At 38.3% G+C, this 9,781-nt stretch overlaps 1 protein-coding gene across 2 annotated transcripts; it reads left to right on the plus strand.

The window, feature by feature from the left end:
* The first annotated feature begins 1,223 nt into the window (after positions 1-1,223).
* ubtd1a (ubiquitin domain containing 1a) lies at positions 1,224-9,155 on the plus strand. Of its 2 annotated transcripts, XM_042502515.2 has the most exons (5): positions 1,224-1,523; positions 1,961-2,047; positions 6,638-6,865; positions 7,844-8,029; positions 8,230-9,155. In XM_042502515.2, exons 1-5 carry the CDS (start codon positions 1,472-1,474, stop codon positions 8,442-8,444), a joined length of 768 nt encoding a protein of 255 aa, XP_042358449.1. In that variant the 5' UTR covers positions 1,224-1,471; the 3' UTR covers positions 8,445-9,155. The 2 variants fall into 2 exon arrangements, with proteins under 2 accessions (XP_042358449.1, XP_042358450.1); XM_042502516.2 differs by lacking the exons at positions 1,224-1,523; positions 1,961-2,047 and adding an exon at positions 3,499-3,916.
* Positions 9,156-9,781: the final 626 nt, after the last annotated feature.

The following is a 9,781-nucleotide window of genomic DNA, read 5'->3' on the forward strand; positions in this document are numbered from 1 at the left end:
CACACATACTGTACATGGACATAGAGATGTCAGTATTCAATCTGCCAGCAGATGCCAGTGTTCAACATGTTTGGCAAAACACTGTACAGTATGTCTGGCAGGTATAGATAATAGTAATGATTACTGAGAAAAAAACAAAAGAATGCTGAAATTACCAAAAATATATATTTATATTTATATATGTGTGTTTGTATCAATTTGGTTCATTTTAGAGGTCTTCAATTCTGATCATAAGGAAACAACAGCATTTCAATACTAAGATTAAAACTTCATACAGTTTATTTATTTATTTTGACCATTTCCTTCCCTGTTTGTATTTGGGTATGCTGGTGTTGCACATGGTTGTGCTTGCCATTCACTGGAGTGAATTGAAGTGTGTGGTAAATGCTTTGTGGAGATTTGTAATAGCTGAAGGTCAGAGTAAGCATGATCTGTATGTAGTGGCAATCCTTGACTCTGGGGGAATCTGGTGAAGAAGCCTACTGAGCCCCCTCACCCCTAGTCAAAAATGCATTTGGACAATTTTGCTTGATTAAATGTCATGATAATTTGTTTAAAAGAACACACACACACACGCACATCTCAGTATGTGAACATCCAGCTGCCATATGGTAACTAGAGCCCCACTTGGTTTTGTTTTTAAGGGCAGTGATGAGCACTGAAGTGCCCTATGAGATGTTTGGGTGGTTAATCACTGTAACTGCAAAATGTGCCGATATATATAGTTTAATTCCAATAAAACTTTGAATAGCTAGGCAATTACCTTATAGAAGTAAATATTTGGAGGATACACCAGCAACAACAGTTGGTTTGTTATATAAATAAATCAGGTGAGTGCGTTTTATTGCATGTTCAAGATTGTATTTTAAAAGAAAAGGCTTAAATGCACTTTTATTGTGGTGAAACGTCAAGCAACACAGATGATGAGAATAATAATAAAAAATACTTCCGCATGCATTTCAGACTAAAATCCCCATAAAGGCGTTTACTAACACAGATTTCACAATAACTCCCGACATTTATTTTATCTTATTTCATTTGTTTCTATCGTAATCGGTGTTTTATATTTTCCAAGTGTCGCATATTTTCAAATGGAATAGTTGATTATTTGGACAGCTCTACTATTCTGGAGGGGTCATTTATTAGTTTCCGCTTTTATTCTGAAGAGCTTGACGCAAAATAAAATAAGTGGTTTAAGCTACGCATGCGTGCAGCCTGATAAGTATTTAATTCTAGATCAGTGCAAACGGATTGTGCGTGTGAGCTGCGTTCATTATGATTCGGGGGATATACGGATATTGATTGCATTTTTTTGGAGAAGCCTTTGAGACTTCCTGAAGGCTCCGCAGGGTCAGACTGGTCACCCGCTAGTCGTGCACGGACCCACTGCTCCCAGTTTGTCAACCTGCTGACTCGCATCTCCTGCTGGTCGTCGCGTCAGGGTGATAACTTCACTTGGAAACAAGTTCGGATGTGGCAAGCAAACTGCAGACGGATGCATAATTTAGCAGACTGGATTTCCGGTAGGCAAAATCCGAACTGTTTGTTTTTTAAACTGATATATCAAACGACCAGTGACTAATAATACTAACTGTAAATACTTAAATCGCACTAAAAGTAGCCTGCATCCCTTAAAATATAAACACAACGTAAATTGTTGTAAGGCACATACATTTTTTTTCGATATTTGAGAGTAAAATCAGGGCGAAAGGGGCATGAGGTCCAGGCGCGTGCCCCCGTCAGCTGGCAGTACACGTGACGTAAACATCGCAGCTTGTCTGACCTCACAGGAACAAGGAGTGCTGAGCTGTCATTATTCCCTGATGAGGCTTTTCACATAAGGCACTTAATTTCACATCATCAGTCACTATTTATTGATCCGACGTGATCACAAATGCATTTTAAAGCATTTCAAACATGCAGATAGACTGATGATTTTTCTCCTCGGTGTGGATTGTAGGGACAGTGATGGGAGGCTGTGTGGGGAGGAGTAGGATGGATGGACAAGGGAGTGCCCGAAGCTCGACAAGGAGCAAAAAACGTGGAGGTAAGAAGCTGGTAATACATTGGACTGCAGCCTCTCAGTTTCTAAAATAGGCGTAATTGCATATTTTTGCGAATGCTTAAGAAACACAATGCACAAATGGAAGTGATTTATGCACAAGAGATTACAACCAGGTACTTGGAATGAGACAATTTCACTTATTGTGCTGTTACAGTTCAGATGAAATGTTGTGACAATATGAGTTTGAGAGAGGCTACATACTGTATATTCTTAAGTGCCTATCACGAATATGTTATTATAGCTAAGGGGACATTGCTTCTGTCGTTATGCATTTAAATGCAAGTACAAACTACACATGATTATTAGGGGTTGACCGATACTGTTTTTTCAGGGCAGATATAGATGCCTTTTAATAGTACTTACTGAGACCGAAAAACAATATTTGGCATTTCCAATAAAAATGAAAATCTTTCTGTCAAAATTTTGAATTTGGTATATAACAAACTTGCCTTAAGCAAATGTTTACTCAAAATTGTAATGTTCAACATCATATACAGCAAGTTCCCTGCAACTTTTTTTTTTATAGTTAAATAGCTCCCTGAGGTTTTATAAAAATAGAAGTTCGTCCCATGCTTACACTTTCTTAGCATGTATTGCAGACTGCCATCCCTGGTGTCATACGCACACTTTTTCATTAATTAATTTCATTGGTGATCATTAAAATAAAACAGCGATAATTGTAAAAATGCCAAATATCGGCCCCTATAATCAGCCAGGCCAATAATCTGTTGACCCCTAATAATTATGTCAAAAAACATCAGAATCAATGCAAAGCAGCAATTTCTATGAGTGCAAGCTGTAATAATTCATGCATTTATGTTAAAATGCAGGTAAGGGGTTTTCCTTAGTGTGAGAGCTTATATCTCAGGTGTTAAATGTTTTCAGGCCAGCTCGTCATGTTTCTAATCTTTACTAAGGACCTACCCTGATATAACAATGTTTTATATAAACAGCGGTCAATCCATTCCTTGTGGAAAAAGTGTCTGTGCACTCAGCTGGATGGTCATGCATTATGTATGGAGCAGCAGTAGCAGCAGCGGTGGTGGCCTGCACTGAGTTTTCATGTCAGTTTGACCTACTTGGTGCATGATTTGCCTCCTGTCAACCTGCTGTAAAATATATTCACGTGCAAAAGGAGATCATTTACCTGCAAGGCACACATGCATGACCTCACAGATCATGTTCAGCTTCTTTTGTGAGATAAACCACCCTGTGGAAGTGCGGCACTCATTCATATAAATAGTAGAGCTGTCATGAAGGAAAAACAATCACCTGTTGGGGGCGTTTCGCAGAACTAGCATCTCCTTCATACTGTAATGGTCTGACAAGGGTTTATTGTCTGCTAATAGGTTTAGCATGTTGCCTTTGAGTATTTCTATCCTGCCTCTAAATAGAGCTGATAGGATTATGGCCTGTTGTGTAAAGAAGCTACCCTCTGCCTAGGACACTCAGTTTACCCTCACCTTCTTTTAACCTCTTTCCTTGAACTGATCTTGGGGTATTTTAGGGTTGTGAAGTATTTTCTATTAGTAGGGATATAAGTGGAGGGAGTGTGGTCATTTTTGAGCAACTGGGGAAGTGTCACTACGGTTCACTGAGTTCTAAAGTGGAGTCTGCACGTAGAAAGTAGATCAGGTGGTTGTCTCATCAGTTGAGCGGTGTTTTGCAGTGAGCTGGTTGGACACAGCAGAGCTGTCCTCTTCTTCGGGGTTGGTGTCTGTAGGTCATTGATGCAGACTTTTCACTGACTCGCATCAAACTTCAGAGTAAGAGCAGCGATGGGAGTACCAAACTCCAGGGAATACAGCTACTATCACGCTCCAAACGCACCCTTGAGGATTATACTGAAAAGTAAGTATAGATTTTTGTTTGGGGTGAAAAAAAGCTTTCTTTCTTTTTTCTTGTTTTTGCTGCTCACTGTGATGTGCCATGATTTATCTCAGAGGCTTTTGTGTATGTTGAAGACAGTCTGAAAATAGAACAAATGGCTAAAAATACACACAAACGGAAAGAGGCATAACAATATGATTGACAACATCTACATTGCTGCCTCTAACTGAAATGCTCATGAAGAGGTACTCTGATGCCACTTCGATGGAGATGTAATTTAATTCAGTTAAGGTTGCTGTGCAGATGTTTAGGAGATGACTGTACAGAAGTCAGTGTTTGCTATTGGTAGGCACCATGCTGAACACTGATATACTACAAGTAGTAGTAATTGTTGTAATTAAATGGTGCAGTGGCCCAAAAAAAGACAGAAAAACATGAAAACATGAAAAAACTTAAACATGTCCTGTTTTGGTTGATTTTAGTTGGTAGTTTTCTATCCTCCTGAAATGCCAATGCTTGAAGGGGAAAAAAACTTGGCTTAGCTTAGATTCCAGGTAGCGAGGGTTACAGCTGAGGACACGCTGTCAAAGCAGAGCTCCCTGAACACGCACACTCCACTTTACAAACAGCCAGAATCTCTGACTTTCTACAGCAAGCAGGAGGTTAAAATATCATCAGATAATGCAGGTTGTCATCACTGATTACATCCAACTCATTCACACAAAACCAAACCAAGAAGGCACAGTGATGTTATGTTACTGTATCTACAATCAAGATGTTCTCTAATCGAGCATGTTTTGTTCAGTGTGTATTGTGCTGTGGGCCATGTTCGTTCTTTCAAACCTCATGACTTAAAATATGTCCCATGAATCTTCTGAACCACATTCTAAAAATGGGTTTTGTCATTATATTGTCTCTGACTGAGTGACAGGAATCTTGACAATTATTCTTCTCTAGCTGTTATGTGCACACATCTTGAAGTCATTTCGTCTCCGCCCAGCAGGTCAGAGTAAGTTGCAATTATCTCCTATCAGTGTCTGTCAGTCAGGCTGCTTGTCAGGATTCAAGACACATAAATTTGCATTTGTTTAGCGGACATGTTAATGTGCTCCTTTGCAACTTTGCAGCTGCCTGTCCACAATCACAAAGGTGACTAAAAACTCATGTTTATGCAAGATCAGTTAAAACTGAACAATCATTTAACATAATAATTTCATAGACAAAGGATGAGAGGAATATAAAGTGCAATCTTACACAGCACTTATTTTCTCTGTACTTCCGTTATACTGTAATTAGGGGTTTTTGAAAATGAAAAGAAGTTGATTTGATATTAAAACGTTGCCTTTTATTACTATTGAATTTCATGTAAATGATAAAATGTGTATGCAGGCACACTTGCAAAAAATACACCTTGCGTAAATCCAGACTCACCTTATGTAAACCTCCAACTAAAGCCATTGCCTCATCTCTTAAAGGTCATGGTGTCACAGCTGTTATGATATGGAGGTCTGCATTGCAAATGACATAAAAGGTCATTTAAATCTGTGCGTGTTGCGTGCACTTCTCATTGTTTTGCATCAGAATATATATTTCACAAAAGTGATGTCAGTTTCACAAAATGATGACATCATAATTGATTTGTAGAGGCTCCGTGTTTCCATGTGCTTGTTGTTTTTGACCCGTAATGATGCCTGAGCGTTTTTTTCTTGCTCTCATTGGTCAGAGAGTGCTCATCTCTCCAACCAATGCCTCATGGGATAGGAGCAGATAAATCCTGTTATGTGGAACCTGATTACTGCCCATAATCCACTGGTGTGCGCTTGTGTTTGTGAGTGGATGTCAGTGCACATGTATGTGTTACTAGCCACTGCAGTAATCCACAGCATTATAAATAATCACTTTGATTTTGCTCCTTCTTTGAATCAAATGGTCTTTCTTGGTAGGCCGGTACAGTGGATATAACATATTATATACATGCATGGAAACACCTGTAGTGGGTGTGTAACATTACAGGGTTTACGTGTTGTTGCAGTTGTGACAGAGAGCAGTTACATTCATAACACTATTAACTTTTCTTAGATTTCGTAGCAAATAGAATAGTGTTGAATATTACAGATGTAAGGGGCTGAAGATCCTTCAGTATGGAAGATAAGCCTTTTCGTCCTTGTCTGACCTCAATGGTGTTTACACAACCAAGTCTGCATAAAACATCAAAGTGGTAGTAGATTTGAAGCACCTAGCTATTATAATGTCTCTTAAATCTTATTTGAAAATGTCTCATAACAAATTGTTTTTCCACAGATGACGCTCTTTTGTAAGTTCAAAGTGGTAGACCATTAAAAAATGTTTTTTGTGTGATTAATTTTGTCACTTATAGCTCTGCTTAGAGCAATATATTAGTAACACATTTGAATTATATAAAATTATTTCTTGACATTTCCTTGTGTCCCAGAGTAATGGTGAACAGCTCAGCCATATTACAGCAGCCGTGTACTGAGCCAACCTGGCAACCGTCTACATACTTAGCAAGTTTCTCAGAGCTTCACCACCAGATACTTGGTTTTACCGCCCTGTAATCCTTTTGACAGTAACAGTTTGAGCTGCGGCCAACTATCATCAGGTGCAAAAAGATACTGTACTTCCTGGCATCTTTTAAAAAGTAAAAATATGTTACATGACTGATGATATCGCTTTGGGTCAGCTAGATCAGTCTTTGAACACTGCCCTCTTGTTTTCTTTCAGGACGCAATGAGCCCCTCAAGAAGGAGCGCCCAAAGTGGAAGAGTGAGTACCCAATGACGGAGGGTCAGCTGAGGAGTAAGAGGGATGAGTTTTGGGACACAGCTCCTGCCTTTGATGGACGGAAAGAGATCTGGGACGCACTCAGAGCAGCAGCCCTGGCTGCGGAGTGCAATGACCTGGAGCTCGCACAGGCTATAGTGGATGGAGCCTGCATTACCCTGCCACACGGTATGAAACCATCCACATACACACACACACGTCCTCTCAGACATGGAAATGTGCATTATCTAGCTATCATTTGTAAGCTGTAAATGTGCTGGAAGTTCCAGCACAAATGAATAAACTCCCTGTAATAATTCTCAAAATGTCAAAGGACAGTTTGCAGAATCCCATGCATCAGTTGTTCAGAGATTACTGCTGTAATAGTTACATAATAGTCGCAGTGCTGCGTGACCACTGTGAATGGATTGGTGCACAGAAACCCATGGCAGAGTTAGGTGGAAAAAAACACTGTTCATGCATATTTATCTACTCAGACACAAGAGGGGTTTTGCTTTTGAAGCAATTGGCAAGTTCAAGGACAATGTATATATACAGTACATAAAATATAAATATATACATATATAAATATATATGTGACTGCCTCATACTTCATCTGGTTAGTCAGAATAATAAAGGGGTTTATGTATCAGGGTTAACCCTTTGAAATCTGGAGCGATAACACTTTTGTTGTGCTTCTTTCAGATATATTTCACAAGTGATTATCCTTTGAACCCCGTATAAATTGGTGTGATTTCTTTCAAAAACATGAGAAAAAAGGCAATAAGCAACTTGATAAGAGTGTTCCACAAATTGCAAGAAATTATTATATTTAGAAAACAATTTTTAAATTGCTAGGGGAAAAATATATCCATAATTATCAAAATTACGTTAGATTATTATTATTAGGTCATTTTCTTCATTATTATTATTAATTAATTAATTTTAAAAAAATCTTTTTTTTTTTTTTGTTTTTTGGTACTTTTTACAGACTTCTTGCTAATTTTGAGGTCATTTTTTTTGTCATTTCTCATTGCCTTTTCCCATGTTTTTGAAAGAAATTAAGCCAATTCGCTCCGATTTCAAAGGGTTGAAGTGAGTTGCTGTAACTAATAGGAAGGATTTTGGAAAGCGGTTGTTTATGCTGTCCGTTTTTTCCCTCTACAGGCTCCCTCACAGAGAGCTATGATGAACTGGGCAACCGCTACCAGCTCCCAGCCTACACTCTAGCCCCGCCTGTCAATCTCATCTCTGAAACATCCAGTGAGTGCAAAGTCTCTGACTCCACACAAAAACAGGCTCAACCTCCGCCGTGTAGACAAGAGTTCCAGCTGCGGGTACGATTGTCATCAGGTAAGAAACACGCAGTGTGACCTATGATATAATGTGACATTTGAATCTGCAAAACCACACGTTATGCAGATTGCATGCATGCAACATTTCACTGCATATCATCTAGGCTTCACACTGATTTATAATTCATAGCTTTTCAGTATCTCACAGCTTGTTCAGAAATCTGTGTCAACTCTGTTTATGCCCTGTGGTGTTCTTAGGGAAGGACGTGCGTCTGACAGCCAGCATGGCGGACTCCATCGCTGAGCTAAAGAAGCAGTTGGAAGAACAGGAAGAAATCGACGTGGCCCGCCAGAGGTGGTTCTTTTCCGGGAAGCTCCTGACTGACAAGACTCGTCTACAAGACGCCAAGATCCAGAAGGACTTTGTGGTCCAAGTGATCGTCAATACGAACCCTCCAGTCATAGCTAACTGAGGAGGGAGACAGAGATATAAAGAGAAGAAAATATAAAGGACGTGCCAGAGAGGGGGACAGGAATAGAAGTAGGGCTTGAAATTATTTTCCAGTTGGCAATGCAGTGGAATTTTGTGTACATTTTTATATAAGAAATTATTGCTTTTATATTGCTCCGTTTTGTATTTTTTTCCTTTTTCCAAATGAAGTAAAAAATATTAAAAAGCACTGAAACACTTTAGATTAAAAATAGAGTCCTAAGATGCGCATCCCATTGTCTGTCTGTCTGTCCGTCTGTCTGTCTGTTTGTGTGGACATCAACTTACAGCTCTATTGTTTACACTGGTCCCCCTCCTCATCATGTGTGTTTGTACTTGTGCTTAAACTGAATAAGGAAAACCAATTCCTTTTCTTTTCTTTTTAAAGATTTCTGTCATGCGATCTGAGAAGTAGTGTAAGGATGGCAGAAAACCATAGGGGAAAAAGAAAAATGTAAATACCAGTTTCTATGTGTGTTGTTTGGTCATGTAATTGTGCACATTTTCAATTCACAACTGTATACTTGTAATGAAGACACGGAATGTATTGAAGGCACCTTTCTAAAAGGAAATAATAAGAGATGATCAGGTTTGTTTTTTTATTTTGTCACTCCAAACAAGATACTGTAGTCGTATGTACAATATGATGCTCACTGTACTTGAATAACTTATCAATAAATATTGTAAAATTGAAGTCTTTCTGCTCTTTCCTGATTCTTAGGCTCCACAAGTCTATATAGGAAGGTTTAAAGTGACAACCTATCCACAGGCAATAGTTCACAACCAGGGAGTCCGGTCCTCACAACGGGTCCCAGAGTAAATTTGGGGGATCACGGAATGAGAGTGACTAAAATAAAAAATAATAATACAAAATGGACATACTACACAAAAGATAATAAATGATAAGCATTGTATTAATACATGAGGCAATAAAGATATTTAAATGTTCATAAAATTTAAATTTTAAAATAAAACTAAAAACAAGGACATGGACAGTAACAAAAACATTACATATTCACATTAGAACAGGGGTTTCACCAAATAAGTTTTTATAATAATCTAAAAATGTGGTATTTTTTTGTTGTTAAGGATGTTTAGAGAGGAGAGGGTTGAGTTGAAATAAAAAAATATTAAAAGAGGGGTGTGAGCCTAAATTTTTTTTTTCTTTTGTATAAAAAATTTCTCGATTAAAGTACAAAAATAACAACATTTATTATCATAATAACCAGTTATATTTTTGAGGGTAAAGTCACAAGTGATGGTACAATTATTAAAAACATGACGACTTAAATCAGACCAAAAATGTATAGTAATATTACA

Source organism: Plectropomus leopardus, chromosome 13, assembly GCF_026936395.1.
Source record: "Plectropomus leopardus strain MGB_pleo_1.0 chromosome 13, ASM2693639v1, whole genome shotgun sequence".
NCBI lineage: Eukaryota > Metazoa > Chordata > Actinopteri > Perciformes > Serranidae > Plectropomus > Plectropomus leopardus.